A 20,782-nucleotide genomic window follows, 5' to 3' on the forward strand; every position below is an offset into this window, starting at 1 on the left:
TAGAAAGACGTTGACAAAAATAACACCGTTTCTGAACTGAAATCTTTCAGATGAAATATTTTCTTTAAAACACAGATAAAAGATTTTAGTCGCACTGTCACACTACGTGTTCATCAATTTATAAATCTCAAGACCTGGGCACATGCTAAATTTCAAACTTATCACTTGCGGCTGCCATACTGACAGCCCATCAGGCATCGCACCAATTCTCCTATCCAAGAAACGTTCAGCAGCTACTGGAATTTTTGACCAGCATGGTACTTCATAAAGAAAAGAAATTAGAGGGTTTTAATAGCCATACTGCAGGAAATGTTGCAGCCAGAGGAAGAGAGACAATCACATCTTGGATGGAAAAACAGGGCTGTGCTAATGCTGCACACAAAGCCAGTCAAAGCTCAGAACACCGGGACAATACACGTACTCCCATTACTAATTTATTACATTATTTTGCTACTGTTCTTGGCCCTTTTCAAGCTCCATATAATTCAACATAACTCTGTGCAATCTAAGGATTTTTGCCATCCATTCCACTAGTTCAGAAACCTTCTGACAGACTTTCTTCCAAGAAAGAAATTTTAAAAACTGTACTAACACTATGTCTTTGTAGGTAATCCTAACAACTACATATTGTTAAGTAGCAGCCACTAAACACTGAGCAAATACTTTCTAAAATTCTTCTTTAACTCCTCATCCCTCCCCCCCCCCCCAAAGAAAAGGAGATTTAACATCCTGCTGTTTTTCCAGTCCCACCTAATTGCACTCTTACGACCAAATCTGACAAAACAAAGAGGTCTGAGAGATACTAAACACCTGTTAAAATCTGTAGCTGGGATAAGGACAAGCCCAAATGCTACACCCCAGTAACAGAAAGTCAGAAAGGTCGTCCATTAGCCCACCGCAGAAGCTCCAGCAGTCACATATCCTGCTATCATGGGAATCGCATGGAAGATTTCAGAATCCCACAGCAGGTAACATCACAGGCCATACAGGAAACACGAGGCTTGTCCAGTGAAGAGGTAGAGGACAGAGGACAAAAACCTATACGAAACTACACTTGTTTCGTTCTGCTTTTCACATGATGATTTATTGAAATAAAACAGGTACAAGCCTTTCCACCTTGCTTATGGCCTATTGTTGTTTCCCCCAAAACAGTTTACGTATCTCAAATTTGGAATGGCTTCCTTTCAAAAGTAGTTTTCTCCTGTTAGTTATTGCTGTAGCTTAAACTTCTGACTTAGAAATCTAAAAGTTAGCGTATTGTTCCTCTGTATCTCAAGTGCTCATACAAATTATTCATTACACAGCACCACGTAACCCTTTATTTTCTTCCTTATCTGCACTGCCATTAGCTAGTATATAATGAAGTATCGTAACAGCGGATCAGAACAGACAATAAGAACAAAAGAATTGAGAACACAATCCAGCTTTCATGAAGCCATACTTAACACAAAATATCAAGCAGTAGACAGTACGGTAATTTCTGAATTCAATTCAATTCGTCGTTTTCCAAGAAATATCAGCAAGCCTTCAAAAATCACATACCCAGCAAAGGTTGCTGGAAAATTTCCACACATATCACTCCTCACGTGTTTAATAGAGACAGAAAGCAGAATGAGCCTCTAAAATACACTGCATTTCTGTCCTGGGAGCTAATAACATGGAGTGGTTCCTGATTTACTACAAATCTCCTTGAAAACTTCTGCTTCATTTCCCTAATATGAATTTTTAAAACTTGGAAACAACAGCTTGGCACAAAAGAGGTATGAGTTATCCCTATAAATCAGCGTGTTAAGTTTACTAGAAAAGACAACTTATCATAGAACGTAAATCTGACAACCATTACAAAGTGAGACTCCAAGCTCCTTAATGCAGCTATACGGACAGATTACACTTTATCACTCCATCTTATAAGCAGCCAGGGTACAGTGCTGCACACAGCCTAAAATTCCACATCACAGTCAAGGCAGGCCATAGAACGTAGCTGTGACTTTACCTGGTACACTGTAACGACACAATTCCACCACAAGACGACACAGAAGAAAACTCCTCTATCCAAGCTGTCCTTGTTTTCATCACATGATGACCTAAGCATATTTCAAACTGACAAGTCTTGGGAATTCATTTAATTTCAAAAGCACAAAGAGCACAAAGCAATTAAACTGTGTGAATTCATAATGCACCATTCATACACTCTACTGTGTGCATGGCTGTAAAACAAGTTTTGATTATGTTAAACCTGCACCAAACTAACGTAAGTAACTAAATTACCAGAAAAACTGTAAACAAAATTCACTATAGAGTGGAAGAGAGAAAAAAACCCCTAAGCTATTTATCGAAAAAAGAACGAGAGCCTGCTTTACTGGCAGTGTAGCACCATCTGTTTGACATGCTTTTGCTAACTACCATGTTTTTGTGAAAGTGGCAAAGCTGGTGTTACTGCAGTGGCAGAAGGAGGAGAAGGAGGTTGAAGAATCTTGTTCGGATGCAGAATCTGAAAATCACTATCCAAAATACTAGCTCCTGCTGGCAGCTCTCCACTGCATTCTGCAATGTGAGGGGAAGAGGGAGCAATACAGAGAGTTGATAAAACACAACAGTGCATGCAGGTTTTAATTGGAAATAATCAACAAGTGATAAAGGTTTTTATGAATGAGACACAGGGAATTCAGTGAAACGTTCCATCCCTGTGAAACTGAAGTGTTACTTACTAACGCCAAGTTAAACACATACACCCCTAACTATTTTCTTTTGAGTCATATAGGCCACAGACTACTAAAAGAACAAAAAGCCCTCAGTACTTTAGTGGCAAGATGCATTTGATAGTATGCAACTTCATACCAACACTAAGAAATATTTGGGGCAGAGAATCTTACGTTCTTCAAGAATTCTATCTAAATTATGTCCAGACTGCCTGAGAAGCCGTCATCATAAATTTGTATACCCAAAAGATTAAACACCAAGCTCACCATCAACACACAGGAGAGATTTCCGATGGTTACAGAGATTAAAAAAAAAAAAACAAAAACCAACACCCTCAGGTCTGACGAATCCCGTAAGAAACTCAAAATAGTACAATTTACAGAAGAAAGCATTCATGGAACATGAATTAATAGATTCCCAAAGGGGCCATGTATTTCTGAAAATGTTTTTGAAGTCTTTTCTGCACAAACTGCAGTAAGAAGTTGAGCTTATGCACAAGAACTTGAATATTTCTAATATAATGACAGAAAACAGATTTAAAGACAGTTCCTTGAGAAGTTATTGATCAAGAGCATTTAGCAAGAATGCCAGTATAATATTGTAGTTACTTGCTCTATTATCCAAAGAGTCATTGCATGCACTTTATTTGTTTTGATATAAAAAACTTAGCCATAATTGACCTCTTCACTGTATGATTGGGAAGCCTTCAAAAGCATAGGTTAATGTAGACACAGCACCTATTTTAAAGGAAAATTAAATGGAAAAGGGGAAAAGGAGGATGTCCTATGATCAGGATGTTCATCACCACCACAAGAACAAAGACCAATAAAGGAATTCTAAACTGGGGCCCAAACATTGTGTTAGGTCATCTGAAAAGGAAAGCTGTTCTGGAAAAGTTTGAGGACATCAACTGCTCCTAACTGGACAGGTGAATGTTACAGCAACAGGAGCAGAAAGTACCCAGATTTCCACTGAAAATATATAGAACATGTGAACTTTTAAAACAGAGATCAAGAACCATACAGCAGGGAGCAAGTAGTGGCCTAGTAGAAAAAGGGTAATGTTTGGGTTGGGTTTTTCACCCCCTTACCTCACATGGCTGAGTCCCACAACATATAGCAAGAAACTAATTTTTTTCTACAGAACTGTAGAGTAGTGCACCTGAAACACTGCATTGAGTATAACATACCAAAAACACATTCGAAATAATTTTCGGATATTGACAAAGTTCAGAAAGTGATGAAAAAGATCAGAAGATGGAAAAACAAACTGACAAAAGATGAATTAAGTTAGTATATCTTGACTGGAATGGTATGACATGTGAAAGTTGCCTATACACCTTTCTAATGGAGAATAAGAAGTAATTATTTAGAGAAGTATTAAGGTTTTTTAGCTACAAAAATATGAATGAGGAGGGAAGAGTTTTCAGACAAAAGAGTCTTTTGATACGCATATTTCTCTGGCTGGAATCCTCTCCACGGTAAAATGGCAGGCATATCAAAATTTAGACACTTAAAACTGTATCAGGCAACTCATACATAAAGCAAGAGTCTTTAGAAAACAATCACATAAAACAAACTCTGTTGTATTTCTGGTGAATAAAAGTAAAATGAGAAGTAATTAGAATGATGATGAACTCATTAACTCAAAACAGCCACATAAATAGAAGGAAAGCAAGTCTAAAAATCCCGTCTGAAATAGCTGATGAGACTTTTCCAGAGGATGGATGAATCAGTCTGGTTTAAGTCAAAATGAAATGTGGAAATAGTTGCAAACTGTCCATGGACCAGTGTCTCATTCTAATTCAAAGTAACATCATGAAACCAGTACAAAAATTACCTTCAAGATAAATTAATTCTACATTCATAAAGAGCATACCAAGCTCTCGACAGCTATACAGAAAGCTGCAGAGCTAGATGCCAAAGAAATGGATTTACGTTATTTTAAAAAGCACATTGATGAGTAATCTGTTCTTTTCTTACCATCGTACTTTATTGCACGTCTGTGTAGCGCCAAGAGGAGAACCTGCCACCATGGGGACTTGGATGGGGCTATGCTGTTTGTTCATGACAAGATCCAACTTCTCTTCCAATGATTTACAGGTAGCCTCTAGTGCCAGTAACTTTGCCTCAATGCTATCCAACCGCAGGCATATTGTCTGATTAATGGAATACAGGAATGACTAGAAAGGGGAGAATGCAAAAGAAACCGATTTTAAAGACTTACGTGTTTATCTTCAGCAACATGCACATAAGGAAGCTTCAGATAAATACGACTGGAAAACAATTCTAAAGGACAAAATTCAGCCACGTACAAAACTGATGACATCCAGGAGCATTTTAGCATTCTTGAATTCTTCCAGATCTTTATTTAGAAGCCAAAAGCATCCCAGCCAAACACATTTTCACCTAAGCACTTTGTTAGTACGATTTCATACACCACAAAATCATTTAAAATGACATGCCAAAGCTTTTCATTCGATACATGTAAAAACAAAAGGATTATAAAACTATGAATGCATCCTCCTGGATAAAGTTTAATAAGATTTTTTCCTGCACAAACAGATAAATTCAGATGATTACAGTGGAAATTATATCAACACAAATAACCTCAGAGATAATTAACGGCACTCACTTAACTTTTCTCCTGAACAACAAATCAGGAAAAGCAAATAAATAAAATCTGTTTTCCTAACCAACTTTATTGAAGAGAAAGTATATTCTATTTGGTTCCTCTGGGGAAAAACAGGTCATTAAAGGGTAATGTTACACATGTTCTCCTTTGCAAACAGCAACTATGCCATCTTGTGGCCCTCCCTTACAATTTACACATCTAATCAAGCTGGTTTACCGTGCTGCCCCCCTGGTGCTCTTTCAATATAGAGCTTCTGTCTCTATGACCATTTCAAAAATACAAAATTACATACTATTTAATGTGTGTGGCAGTAAAATACTACTCATATACTTACACTCCAAGACAAAAACACTACCTAAAGCACACTAGTGAGAAAAGCAGGGGCAGTTCTGCAAGTACTAAAAGACCTGAGCTACTGAGCTTGTACCAACTGTGGCTTAACTACCAGGAAAATGTTGTTAGCTTAAAATAATAATTTAAAATATGCTGAAAGTATCTACAAATTGCAATACAAATACATGCTAAAGCTTATGTTTTAGGTCAACTTCATTCACTTTATAAAAAAATGTGACAATAGTGATGTTTGAGTCACTGGAATTAATTCTGATGACATTTTATATCACATACAAAATTCTTGCATCTGGTTTTACACTGGAAGATCAGCTAATCACATTTTAAAATTTACGCACAAAGAGGAAAAAACATTTATAAGAAAGCTATAATTCCAGTATTATGTATAAACTGCTTATTTTACATTCTCTTAATATAATTTCCCCAAGAAAGCTAACTTAATTGGTATTATGAATAAAACAAACAAAAAAAGGCATTATCATAACCTTAATGGAGGGATCCTGGCAGTTAATTTCTATACGCTGACGTTTCAGAGCAGGCTCTACATCATCATCTGTCACTTCATGATTCTCCAACACAACTGTGAAGAAAAATAAGCACTGGCATAGTTTGTATTACAAGAGGAGAAGGCTCAAATTAAAAATACATTAAATGGACAAAACAACGACAACAAAAAGGCATTTAATTAACATATTGTATGTATTCTTTTACACTTATTTGGGTTTTCTCTTAAATATATGACAATTGTTTACTGCTTCTCAAAAAACATTTATCCAAATCTAAGACTTTGTTTCAAAAGCACAGAGGATGTTACAGTCAAGCATCACCTTGGATTTCTTTATTAGGAACTTACCCTGAGGTAGCTTCTGAACTCTTGTGTTTATACAAAACCATAAAAAGCGCTAATGAACTTCTGTACAAAGACAGGATTACACCCACTACTCAGTGCAGGAGCGGGTTATTTTTCGCCAGTATAGATGAACAAAATCCTGCAGGCTTTCCAATTTAAATACTCACAGCTGCAGACCTATAGGTCCTAATGGCCTTTCACCTAAAAGGTACACATTTTAAAGAAAACAGTAACAAAAAGGAATTACATTTAGAACTGGAAGGCCTGGCTGGTAAAATCCACAGGTAAAGCCCTGAAAAGCCTCACTATCAGAGCATCATCTCAGGTCTGACCAGGTTTGCGTTGCTTCACCAAACTGAGCAAAGGAAGACTTGTTTAAGGGTGACCATACTACAGCTGCCAGTCCTGAACGCCGTGTTACCAGCTAGGCTAGGACAGGTCCCAGCTTCTCCAACTCTTTGGGAACATTTCTGAAGTAGCTTTTTCATTCTGCATCACAAAAACCTTTTCTGATATGTGTTTCTGTTTTGTGTAACTGTAGTTACTGCTCTTTCCGTCACTTACATGTAATGGCAGCACAGGATCAATGGCTATAGCGAGTCTCAACACATTTTCACTTAGTAGGTCAAGTTGTAAGCAAAGAATAACACAGTATTTGCTTTCAGAAGTGGTTTTCAATTTCACTGTCATTTTGTTATGCATACAAAGAATTTTAATAATGTATGAGAGAAACTATTTTACAAGTAAAACAACAATCCATAATAGAGGGGTGATAGTTCTCAAAAGCCTAAAACATGTATTTGGCCTGGAAAAAAACCAAGAGATTACAAGAGGCCATATTCGATTTAAAGCTTTTGGCAACGGTCTACCTCTGCACAAAAAAAGCCCTAGGCAATAAAGCCTTTAAAAGAAAAGTAAAATAAAAAAAAAATAATAATCTGATCTAAAGGGTATTGAAGATAGACAAGTTAAGCCATTGAAAACTTGGTATGTAGTCTTAACAAGTGCCTCTTGGAAAAAAATCTGCAGCATTGCTTTATATTTTTAAGAACAGCTCAACAGGGATTTCCATCTTATTAATGGGCAATACTATAAGTGATCTTTCTCATGCCATCACTACCATCTCTACTGTACCTGGGTTATCTGGAGTCAAGTCTTCAACAGCAATCTGAACAACATCTGCCAAATCCTGTTCTGACATCATTCAGAACCAGGCAGCAATATCCAGTCAAACACCACTGCAGGCCCCCAAGTAAGTAATTTTACAAGTCATGCGATCCTGAAAAACATCAGCAAAAAGAGCATTAATACAGATATACTTGATACACCAACACTGCATTTATTTTTTCTTTCTTCCTCTATAAAAGGAGATGCGGTTCGTAATAGAAGCGACCAACCTACAAAGTGATCGTCCAGTGGTACCAACTGCTACTTTATTCAGTAGCCTCGTCAAAGAGCCAAGGACTGAACTACCTGCATCCCCTCTATATATCTTTCTATACTAGGACCGAGCCTCGCTGATCCACCTTTCTGCATTTTCCCAATGGATAAAGAGAACATTTAGCTTCAGAGATTTGGCAGCTCATCACTATAAAACACAAAATAAAATGTTTTCTTTAATTTTTATTTTGTTTGTTTTAGAAGTTTTAAGAGCACACAAGACTGTTCCTAAATCGCAGAGTTTTAATTTACAAATTATTACTTAGCTCTTGGAAGTGATAAGAATTTAGTATTTAGTCTTGATATCACAAAAGCATATGAAGTTCCCAAGCCACATTAGATTTGCGATTACTGCATTCTGTACGGATCTATATGCACACAAGACCCTCACAAGTAAGAATTTTAACAGGCTTCTCAAAATCTTCATAAACATTCAGTAAGAACAGGGAGCTTCCTTGCAGCTAATTATAACTAGATCTGAAGCAAAACTTGACTTTTTTTTCTCGTCTATTGAACTTGCCTGTTTTTTCTACAGCTCAGTTCTGATGAAACTATTTTCAGAATATGGTCCTATTTTAAAGCCAAAATATTTCTCAGCCCTGCTCCCTTGGAATTCTCTGTCAAAGTTATTTATTAGTGTTTTAAGAGAAACCTTCAGCCTGTAAAATTGCATTAAAATCACTGGAACCATTCATATCTATGCTTTCTCACAGTTTACAAAAGGATGGACAAGGAATACTAAGAGATCAGATGATTTTTTTTGCTTTTTAACCTGAAGCAAAAAAACACTAGAGAGAATTTGAGGTTTACCAATGGAAATGGTAATTCATCCCTTAACACTGACACTGAATCAAATCCAACTATGCATAAAGATTTTCCTCTTTCCCTCTTCCACTTGAGCACCAGAAAGCCATTAAGCCAGACAGGTGGAATACAAATTTTTTTTAAGAGACCGACACAATCTACAGAAGAATTTTAAGACTGGCCTGAGCAACCGCTGCATGCTGTGAAAGTCCATCTCAAAAGGAGGACTCCCCATGTATCAGAATTGTTTACTCAAAATACCAGCACTGCCAATACTGAGTCATTTGAAATTCGGATCATGGTGAAAAAACTGTTGGGACAGCACAGACTGTGGCAGCACGCCCAAAAAAACTGGCAATACATTAGTGCATATGGATGCCATTTTGGCAAATTCTATTTGCCATTTCTGAGAAATCCTGGTAACCAGCCAGGCTTAACATAATAAAACAGCTGTGCTACAGTTACTGTTTCATAATGTCACATACTGCTAGTAATATTAAGAACCCTGCCCTCCACTTAAAGGAAGGCATCCACCACTCCCAACACTAAAAAAGGACAAACTAGAACAAAACCCAACTTTTAAAAACTTTGTCTATTTACACAATTCAATATTTCACGTGTTGCATTTAAACCAATTACAAATACATCAATATTTTATAAAACAGCCCAAAGGATTTGCAATGCTTTTGTTAAAATCCACTTTAAAACTTCATGTCATGCACATATTTAGCCTTCTAAAATTCAGTAATAAAAAATTACTGAAATTAAACCTTGTTTCAATACAAACAAAAAATAATTTCATACTTCTGACATCTGTTCTCCCCTTCTCACGGGTCATAGTCTGAGAGCATTCAGAAAAGTACCACCAAAATATTCTGACACAGAGTCTTTAAACAAGGGCATAACAACCAAACTATGATTGGCACAACAGCTACTACACATACACAGCAATGTGTCTTCATAATATTAGTATTTATTTCCATTTAAACAGATTTTATTACAATTTCAGTCAGACACAGCTCATAGGCAATTAGCCAACATCCTGACGGAACACATTTTTGCCTTCTCAACAAGCAGAACAAAATATACTTCTGCTGTCACCTGATGCAGTAAGCTCCTGTATAAAAACATAAGGGGAAAAGAAATTAATTTGTTATTAATGTTAGATGTGTGGATTAGGAAAGCAATACCCAAGTATGCTACACTGGGTACTGCAACCAGAACAGCTATCACAACTTCAATAGAATGGTCCTCTTCCAAAGTCAGAATTTCAATTTATAATAGAAAATTTTAGGAGTGGTCTAACCTCGCTTGCAGAACTAAGGGTAAAAGCCTGCTAAAATTTAACAGGATTAGAGTTAAATTTCTTTATCAGCTTTAAAAAGCCTCAGTCAACAAATTAAGAATAATAATTTTGCCAATATAGTTTCCCCATATTTTACTCAGTGTTTACCAACATTTCCTCATGTAAAACACTTCTTTTCTTGAAATTTGCTACATGTTCCCAGCCTTTTTTTTTTTCTTTCCTTCCTTCTGGCTGAAACCCCAGTCCCCATTAATTCTAAATTAAGTATATGTACATTGGCATTAAAAAGCCAATGCTGAAATATTACCTGGAACAAATATTAAGCTAGAAGAAAGAAATATTAACAGAAAGCTGGGAAGCTAGGATAAACTACAACAGGGACAAGAAATGTGCCGACTTTTTCTCCTCCAACCAGCATGTGGAAGTTGGATCAACAGAGCACTATTTTATAGTCAATTTGGCATCATCTGGGGGAAGGGTATGGGAAGACAGCTTACACCCGACCATGGAAACTATCTCATTAACACATACACTGCAGGAGGTCTCGGCCAAACTCAAACTGACTCCAGCTGAGCTATTTTGGTGGATCTACATTGTACTCAACACTTCTCCCGGAGGGCTTTTTGGGGGTTGGAAGAGACTGCTTCAACTCTTACCCAACGCAAGAACCAAAAAACAGGTTACGGTGTGTATTGGACGGATTTCCTCCCACCTCCATTCCCACTTCAGCCCTGAGTGCCTTCAAATTTCAATTACCTCAAATGTTTCTGACCCTTCGCACCTCTTGCATCACGTAGCCAGCTCCCAGATCAGCTCTTTTACTGTCCACCCTTTCCCCACCCCAGGCCAGACACTACTATGGTAATTCTTGTCTAATAAACCCACCGGAAACCCATTCCTGTTGCACAAAGCAGCACGAATTAAAAACTGTCTCATGTTTTAATCACAGTGAATAATGGAAATAATCACACAGAGCAAACATACTGCATTAGTTCCTTCTTACCTCCCAAAGGAAAAATATTTTTTTGAAATTTGAGAAAACAGTCCTAAGATTCCAAGACAGAACAAACATCAACATGGAGCAACAGAACTAAATCTTTCAATAATACAGTCCATTTCATCACCCATCAAAACTTAAAAATATTTATTTCCCTATTTATGTATTATGAGTTGAAACTAAAGACAAACACTCCTCTCTGTTCTTGGCTTTTCATATTCAGAAACAAAGCCAAAAAAGGGGAGCAAAAAGCCTAGAGCTACAACCACTTGCTAGGAGGTGGCTCTAGTATTGGAACACTCAGAAAAACTAATCAGAGACAACTAAAGGTGTAAATTTAAAGCAGATTGGATAAAGCGCGCTAAATATCTCTGCCAATACTCTTACTCAGAATTGATACACTTAACACAGAACTAAAGTAGCCTTTGTTTAATTAAGTAAATTAATATTTGTAAGCAACTAAATTAAATTCACCTGAATTCCAAATTAGTTTATCCACACGCAAGTTTACTGCAATTTAATTAATCTATTTTAAAACATTAATTCAGAATAATTCTTCTGAGCACTCCCTTGTAAACAAACCTATTTACTGAAATATCTGATGGCTTTACAAAGTCACAGGGCATCATTCCAAAGTGTATAATCAAAAACATCCAACGCCTTGTTAACATATAAAAACATGCACAAAACATAAATCTTCTCTCTCATACTAATTAGTGAGGGTAAACACTACACTAAAAAAACATTTTCCAAAGCTCTAGTCTACCTAGAGTGTTTAATTGAACTTCTCTTATTTGAGCAGCTAATCACTCCCCTGGCTAATATTTCTCAGTGCTATTGATAAATAAAAAAACTTCTCTCGTACTTCAACTCGCACTATGACAAAAATTTACTTCTGATTGGGTGAAAAAAGCTGAAGGGTGGCATTTTACTTTGCCTAGTCCCAAAGCCCCAAATGTTTTTCCTCCTCTTCATTTCACTCTCCCTTTAAAACAACTAAGGCCAATTTGCAAATACATCATTTCTGTTACAAATACATATTCTTCTTCACACACGCACTATTAGCCAATCAGCCTATTTCTTCTGAGCCTAGTATCTAACACGAATAGGACAAAGGTCCTTATCTTGCAAAGAGCTATGATTTGTTGACGCTTATAGAAGTTTTCTGAAACAGCAAACCAGCTAGACTACAAAGGCAAGCCTAACGATAAGAACGTATGTGATACGTGCATGCAAGTGCATTAATCCTCTGTGAGGACAACATTGCACAGAAGTAACTATGCCCTTATGCTGTAAGGGCATTATAGTATAAAGATCATCCACCCTCTGAAAGTAAAGATCCACAGAGGACATAATACTAACTCAACTGCTTTTGTTAAGTCAGTTCAACTTCCCTGAGTACCTGTCCCTTCAGAGAAACAGCCCTGAAAGACCACCAAGCTTTAAGTCTCTGTGCAAGGAATAATCCATGCTAAGAATGCCTTTCATTCACTCCAGAAGCAAATGATGCAAAACCAGCACAAAGATACTCCAAGTACAAAAAAATTTTCACATGATAGTCTTAACAAAGTATAACCAGCACTCTCAGGGCATAACCCTGGCTAAACTGGCAGACCTCCCGCATTGACAAGTCTGTCGTGTCTTCACTGAAACAATCTCTATGAGCAGTCCCAGGGAAGGAACTGGGAAACGTTCACATAATTTGATACATGAAGTTATTCACTGTTTTTACAAGGTTCGGAATCTGACAATGCTCTTTTAGTCCTGCTCAGTGACTTGCAACATTTTTATAATCCCAAAGTCTGGCTTTTTCTCTAAGATAAAGTCACTTCAGTCGGCAGCTGGAACAGAGCCTTCCTACACTAATTAATAGTTCCCCAACAGGCCTCATCAGTGCAAATGTTAATGCACTGTAACAGATGAAGAATAACATAATAAAAAGCAACAATTTAACAGCATGCAGGGTTAAATGCACTGTAAATACAAGAGCTACCAGCCTCCCTTACGCTCCAGCTCTCTGAAGCTACAGTCTATCAGAATATGAAGTAGTAAATTATTTTTGGGGGGGGGGGAAGAGGAGATCAGAATTTACACTTATTACGACTAAAAATTATAAAGGAGAATATTCTAATCTGGTTTAGCATCTGTTTAGCTTTCATCCTTATCCTCAATCCACCTTTAAAAGGCAAGTAAAAATATAGTGTTTTAAGTAAATTTCATAGTAAAACTACACAAGCATTTCAGTTTAACAATTTTAAAAAAAGAGTGTAACAATATACAGGCATCTTTGGTTCAGCTGAAGATCAGGGAAAAAAAAAGTCTATCCTCCCAAAACATGACAGAAACGTTCCTTATCTGTGAAAGCACAGATACCAGCCATAACATTCTGGAGATAGATATATAAAATAAATATCACTCACAGAGATGCTATGCTGATGGACTCCAGTACAAGTTCTTAAAATACATATAGCAACAGAAACAGGGAAACAGCTGCTCCAAGAATAAAGGATCTTGAAATTTCGTTGGAATACAAAATCTTGCAGGGAGGCAGAAATTCTCAAATATTGCTATGCAAGCTCACATTGTTATTATTATTATTATATTGTTTTGCTTCTAGAAGTATTCCCCCCCTTTTTTTTTTTTCATTCCACCTGGCACAAGCCACTGTTTTGCTCGGAAGCCTTTTTCTAACTCTTCTGATACACTGCCATTGGCCACAATCCTAACAGGACATACAACAAACTAAAACAGGAATACCACTGTCCTGCTTTCCCGTGTGCTCCTACCAGCTTAACACATTCTCACACAAGGAACGATGCCCACCTACAACAGCAACTTAAATACAAATTCTCTGTGGACCTCATATAAACACTCTTGCTGCTGTCATGTGCCAACACCCGCAGTGCCACATCTTTGATATGATTATTCCCAAGTGAGCTAGGAAGGATATGTTAACACCTATTATAACTACACTTTCAGGTGCTTAGACATGAAAAAAAAATCTGAATTTAATTTTACAGACATATAATCCCATTGAACTTAATGAGACTACCCACATGGACGGGATGTACATAAGTGTTTGCAGATTCAGTGCCTTAAGGCAGAGGTCAGTTTTCTGCATCATGGTATAACTATTCAGGACGTAGGTCATTAATGCTAGGCACAATTTGTATGGCTGAAAACCAGCAAATACAAAGCAAGAACTGCCCAGACAGCAAATGCAGTATGCAGAACCAGATGTAGTCACGTTGTTTTATTGTTTTCATCCACTAGATGGAGAATCTTTATTGCTAACAGTTCCAAAAAAACCTGCAAACACTTAAATTCAAAGAACAAACTTCCAGAATTAGTTTCATATTATATATATAAAAACGTCTCCTCAGCCTCAAAGAACTTCTACCCATGATTAGAGGTTTTTTGAGATAGGTAGTCCAGATGTCCTTTGAACTTTGGGTAATTGTACCCCCATTTGAAGCTAGAATACTTTTTTTTTTTTTTATAACCTCTTAATCTATTTTTCTGTGATACTTCATATTGACTTTAGGAATTTCAAACCACTGCCTTACAGAATCAGAATTATTTGGGCATATCTTAAATTTTTACAAAAACTATAACACCGATAAAAGTATTTTTCTTTTATGCCTCAATAAACTCCAAAACATCCTGCAGATGTTGGGAATGGACATATTTTTGGTGAGATTATCAGCATGACTTGAATGCTTGCAGAGCGTACTCCAATTAGTGAAGGCAGTTCACAATGTCAGACTCAAAGCATGCCTTAAAATATCTCGCCTAACTCACAGTGCCGATGCCTTTACACATGGTTGTACCCTTGGGCCTTTCTATGCCAGAAACTGTCCTCAAAGTTTGGTCCTGTATGTTTCCTATTCAGGAGTACTTTCATGTGTTCCTAGCAAAATGACACTCCTGCTAAACAGGTAAAAATCGAACCCAAAAACCATGCTACCGCTATTTCTAGTTGAAACATGAACAAACAAGAAAAATGAATGGAACAAAAATACAGCTGCACCCCAATTCATTGTCATGCTGTCCACAAGCAGAAAGCTCTTACCAGAACATGATGTGTATGACAAAGAGCAAAACTTTGCTTGAAGTTTAATACTGCAATCTAAGTGGATTATACAGCAAAGTATTGTACTTAAATACTTGATTATACAGCAGTCAAAGCATTGTACTTAAATACTTGAATTCTGAGTGCTTTATTTCCTGTTTTCCATCACAAAACTCAAAAGACATTAAGAGTTACGCTGCTTCTAACATGAAAGAAACCACAGTAGTATACAGACTTCAGCAACAACAGGTCTAGTATGATGTGTGCTACTGGTCCACCAAGGGATCACCCTACACGCTATTCAGGATTCAATTTTCCCCATTTGGAAAAGAAAAAAACCCAAACCTTCCTCCCAAAAAAACCAAGGTGCAGTATCTGCCTGGTTCCTGAATAAAAGGTGTTATTTTAAAAGAGTTGGTATTATTCCTCCTGCAGGGGAAACAGAGAAGAAACAGCAGTGATTTTTAAACATCTTGTAGAGCCTTTACTGAGAAGTGATTTAGAGCTGAAGTGGGGAACTTTCTTTGAAAAGCCGCTATTCCACAAAATGCTGGTAGCTGAGGTATCCCTAGCTATGAAATCAACCTCATACTAACTCAGAGCAGGTATCACCCAAAGCTCTTGTACCACACTGTAATCTTCACAAGCAGCAGGACAAAGTAGCACAGCAAACGAGCTTCACCACTGCTACTCCAAAGCTCTCAGAATTGGCTGAGAAGCTGACTGAGAAAAGCTGTGAAGTCTTCTTCCAGTCCTGGGAATCAAACACTTGGCAGAAGGGTACAAGCAGTACAAACATCTCTTACAGACGTCGGAAAGTGGTCTTTTTCTGATGAGTCTCTTTTGCAACTGAGGGATCCGCATTATGCTCATGAAACGTAAGTTACTTCATGACAGATCAAGGCAGCACATTTTCCCCCAGCAAGTATGTGTAAACTGGAACAAGGTTTATCACCAGATCTTTGAGCCTAAACTTGCATGAGAGGAGACTTTGGAGAATAAAATTTCTATCAAATTTGAGTTTCATTACTTCATTTTTAGGCAGGAAAAAAGTGTACTGATAGTAAAACACTTTGAAATCTCCATGGTGTAGACTGAAATAATTTTGAGATATTTTAACTCTAATGTCCCATATGAAGCAAATGCCAAAAAGCTGAAAAGTTCTTTAAGACTGTACATGATACATTAGTAGCTGCTTTCTAGCTAACAATACTGTGTGTTGACCACTTTGAGATACTTTCTGTACAAGTACTGGTTCAAAACAAAGGGATTTTTTTAAGGAATATACGTATGAGAAGAGTAACTTACCTAGATACCACCTATTTATTCAATATTTGAATCCCCTTTGGAAATTGGGAAATAAATAGCATAACAAAAGGGTTGCAACTAAAAATAACAGTTTTAAAAAAGCTGTCAGATGCTACCAGGAGGGCAGAGATAAAAAATTTTTAGTATTAAAACACTTACTAAAACTTGATGAATAAATGACAGCTTCTGAATATTGACCACCTACATAATAATTTATATCTGATAAAAGCACTTGCACACATCTCTAACATAGCTTCACTATTTCAATATTAAGTAGCTATCCCATGAGTTTCCCTCCTGCTTAATACTTTAATTCTCTCCATTTTACATTTGATATTTGTGAAACTCTATGCAATCTATATTATTTTAAGCTTATTTCCATTTTGCAAGACTGAAAGTACAGAGTCAAGATCAAAAGATAGGAAATAAAGAGATTTTTAAGAAAATTAGCAGTTTTCAACTTCTACCTCTGAAAGCCCAGTTCTTCTTTATGTCGTCCAATTATTTCAGTATCACAAAGTAATTTTTCCCCCTCATAAAAAAATAATTCTCTGTAGTCAAGAAAACAGCTTAATGAATGGTATCACAGATGGTACTTTAAATGACCACTGAAACAGCAAGGCCATTAATTATTTAATAAGAAATGTTTACCAAAGAACGAATTTCAGAGATTATATTTTCTATGAAGATTCCCTCTTTCAGAGGCCCACAAAGTGGGAAAAGGCACACCGCTGTGCCACAAGATTTGCTGACTCCACTGGAAGGCTTATCACCAATTTTGGCATCACTGACCACATGCTAACAGTTACATTACCAGAAGAGCCTGTGATTCTTCAAACCTTCCAACAACATTTATTCCAGGTTTATAAAGAGAACAAGAAGAAAGGCTGAGTAAAGAATAAGCCAGCAACCATACTATCTAAGAAAAAAAAAAAAAAAAAACCTGACCTGGATTAGACTTCTGTCCGAAGGGTTGAACTACTGAATTCCTAAAACACGTCCTGTATTACTACCTCTGCCAAAGCAAATATTACTTCACAGACCAAACACTGCAATTTAGTGTAAACAGAAAATGATTACTTTTAAATATGTTGCTAAGAAGTGTATGATAATTGGGTGGAAGGGGTGTTAAATGAGTTTATTAGAAATTATCCAAAATGTCAAAAGAAAACCATAACACAATACAATCTCATGTTTTCTAGGAAAAAAAACACTAAAAGTGAAAAAATAATTCTTTAAATTATGGTAGCTAGAACTGGACTTTTTAATTAACAAAAACTACTCATTATTCGCTTTCATAAAAATCAGACTTAGGTTGGAGGCTCTTATTTGCTCTGAAGAGTTAAAGATATTACTAAATTCAGGGTACATTTCAAACTGAAATCACCGCAGTAGGCAAGTGTAAGTACATACGTCTTTGATCAAACTAAAAACTGGCTCTGATGCAGATCTCTCCATGTTTAACAATATCCATATTTTTCAATCATAAAGAATCAGAACGTTCTCTACCTTAAGCAAAGGAAAAGATCATTTAGAAACTTTAGTTAGCATGGAAAATTGCTTTTATGTGTTTCTGGAAGCAGACACACTGCAAAAATGACCTGTCACTGTCTAGATAAAAATGAAAGCAACAGCAACTAAGCCCTGTATCTTGGGTAGCAGAGCTGTATTCCTGAGCCGTGCGCACCCTAAGAATACAAGCACAGCTCCAATATCCAACTCCTACATCACATTCCCAACACCACACGGCTAGAGCTGAAACTCTGTGATGAAAACCCCCATCAGTCAAATTGCAACCAGAAGAAGCTGCCAAGGAAAACGTCTTGCCCTGTGCTGATTTGCAACAAAACAGCACTGCTGCGAAGCCACTTCCATCTGGCTAAGCTGTTCTACGTCCAAAGCTGCCACCCTTCTCAGCTCCAAAACATCGTGTGCATGTCATGGGGCGCTCTCCCACAATACATCATTTGTCAGGTCTGTGTAGCGGAGCATGCACACTGTGTGCCAGACTCTGCTTTCCTCTGACCATCAGATTCCTTCACCACGTTAAAACTAGCTCTTCTCCAGAAACAAAAAACAAACGCGGAGGTAGGGTGTGGGACTAAGACATATACCTGGCCTTCTTTGGTGTGCTTCGTAAGACACCCTTGCTTCGTGCACACTTTTCACGGACAGAAGGAATTAAAGTGGAAGGTTGCAGTATTTGAAAGTCTGAACTTCCTCTCTGCAGGAAAGAGACTTTGCTGTATCACTTTGAAGCTTTGCCTCAAAGTTGTTCAGGCTAAAGACAGCGGGCACCCCAGCACTAGTATGCACTATGACAGGCATCTGCCTCAAGTTCAAGGGAAATTTGTGCAAAATGCTTTATTCTTATGTGTTGGGCTTACCCAAAACAGAATCTTTGACAACAAAAGGCAATACCGTAATTTATATTTTTTTTTATCATTTTATATTTTTCCTACTATGGGCATTGCTAATCTTCTATACACTGGAAAAACCTTCTGATCTTGCAATTCCAGGGGGGGACAAGGACAGACCCCAGTGTTGACACAGGCTTCTACTATCAAAAAGCATGATGGCCAACGTAAAATATACAAGTAATCTGCTTACTCAAAAGTCTTCTAATAGATTGTACCTCCCATAGCTATCTAGAAAAAGGAAACAGATTTTAGCGCTGTTTTAAAACACAAGGATAATACTAGTATTTTAAAACTCTTACCAAAAAAATACTTATGAAAATAAACTGAAGAGCATCATTTCAGTGGAAAAACGTAGAGCAAGTAGTTCTTCAGATTCTGAAATACTTTCATAAGTACAGTCTGATCCTGTTTTACCATTCCCCCTCCCTCCTCTAGGCAAAAAAAAAAAAAAAAAGTAACTCCAGCTGTAAACTTGCAAGACTATATATTCATAGGATGTTCAAGAGAGGTAAGCTGGTACCTGTAACAGACACGTTTGTGTCTAAGGAGCAGGGAATGAAGGGGTGTTTTAACTTTACAGTTGCTATGAATACATTCCACAGGAAGGAGATGCATTCTTTTTTCATCATAAAATACAGGTGCTCCAATTTTCAGAGGAAAATTTGAACTTACTGTATTTTTCCCCTTAAGTGGTCTAAATCAGGGTGTCACAAACAGGAAGCAAGATAAAATAATTTTGTTCAACAGACGACGTTACAAATTATTTTATTTAAAGTCCCAAATGCAAAGGATTTTACGACGTTAATCCTTTTGTGCACTTTTGCTTAATGTCTTAACATGCAGTCTAACAAGTGGTAGGCAAAACTAAGCGCTTAACAGTACCTTTCAAAACCTATAACTGCAAGGAAACAAGTGTTTGACATGACTTTAAAGACATTTTATTCTTTTTATTTTTACTTGAAAAAAATTGTGATTTAGCCTTTTAATGAATATGTAAAAAACAGAAAACAAATAAAATTACTTCAATAGTTAACAACTAAATAGCAAATTTCAAACTAAAGAAAATCAAATCTGTGAAAAAAATTTTATTGGCAAAGTTTAGTATACATAGACATTCTGTTGTTCTAATTCTAATCATTAGCTTTGCATTGTCTCCTCCTACAAGGAGCTCTTGCTGTTCTGCTCAATTCACGTAATTCTGTAGATCTCTGGGACAAGAGCTTCTGTGCACAGAGAAACACCCATCTCTTCCTTTCAAAAGGAATGTACTGAGAGAGTCCTTAAGTTACTTCCTAAGGAGCATGACAGCAATTTCAATTCAAGGCATTCTTCAATGAAAGATATGAAGACATTCAAGTTCTGACAAGAGAAAGGCATGTATTCTTCCTGCACAAACAACCTTTATGGGTTTAGGGGAAAGCTCAAGATAAAGACCAGAGACAACTTCAAGTCCTTGCAAATGTGAGCATATTACTGTAATTCATGTGGGTCTGAATCCCACAGCACTACTCCTTGCAAAATCAAGGGAAACCTGTAAGTAGCACTTCTGGTTACACGGAGACTACAAGCTCATCTTCACCTAATCAGTACAAAACAGTGTAAAACACGGGTGTTGTACTGTGTTAAAAACAGCACAAGCAGGAAACAAGCCTTTTTCAAACATGTTTAGCAGAACATGTGCCAATGGAACCCCTTCAAATGAGAATATTGATAATTACTATTACAATCTTAATGTTGTTATTCAGTTACTCCAAATGTTATTAATCAATTATTCCTTTAAAAGAACCTTAAAATTTAAAACCTGTCCTGTAACCACACAACTTAAACATGGCTGGATAATTAAGACATTAAAACCAGTCACTGTTATTGTAAAACAGATCATAAATTACAAAACAAAGAA

General features: G+C 36.9%; 1 protein-coding gene across 4 annotated transcripts in view; it reads right to left on the reverse strand.

Moving 5' to 3' along the window:
• Positions 1–20,782, reverse strand: part of BANP (BTG3 associated nuclear protein) — a 153,014-nt gene that overhangs the window by 130,532 nt on the left and 1,700 nt on the right. For all 4 annotated transcript variants that reach the window (XM_075765763.1, XM_075765761.1, XM_075765764.1 and 1 more), the window contains exons 2-4: positions 7,670–7,814; positions 6,171–6,265; positions 4,683–4,882 (exon numbers count right to left, since the gene is read on the reverse strand). In XM_075765763.1, the coding sequence (XP_075621878.1) occupies positions 4,683–4,882; positions 6,171–6,265; positions 7,670–7,739 (365 nt within the window). In that variant the 5' untranslated portion in view covers positions 7,740–7,814. The remainder of the gene's footprint in view (positions 1–4,682; positions 4,883–6,170; positions 6,266–7,669; positions 7,815–20,782) is intronic.

The sequence above is a fragment of the Balearica regulorum genome, chromosome 13, assembly GCF_011004875.1.
Source record: "Balearica regulorum gibbericeps isolate bBalReg1 chromosome 13, bBalReg1.pri, whole genome shotgun sequence".
In the NCBI taxonomy this organism is placed as follows: domain Eukaryota; kingdom Metazoa; phylum Chordata; class Aves; order Gruiformes; family Gruidae; genus Balearica; species Balearica regulorum.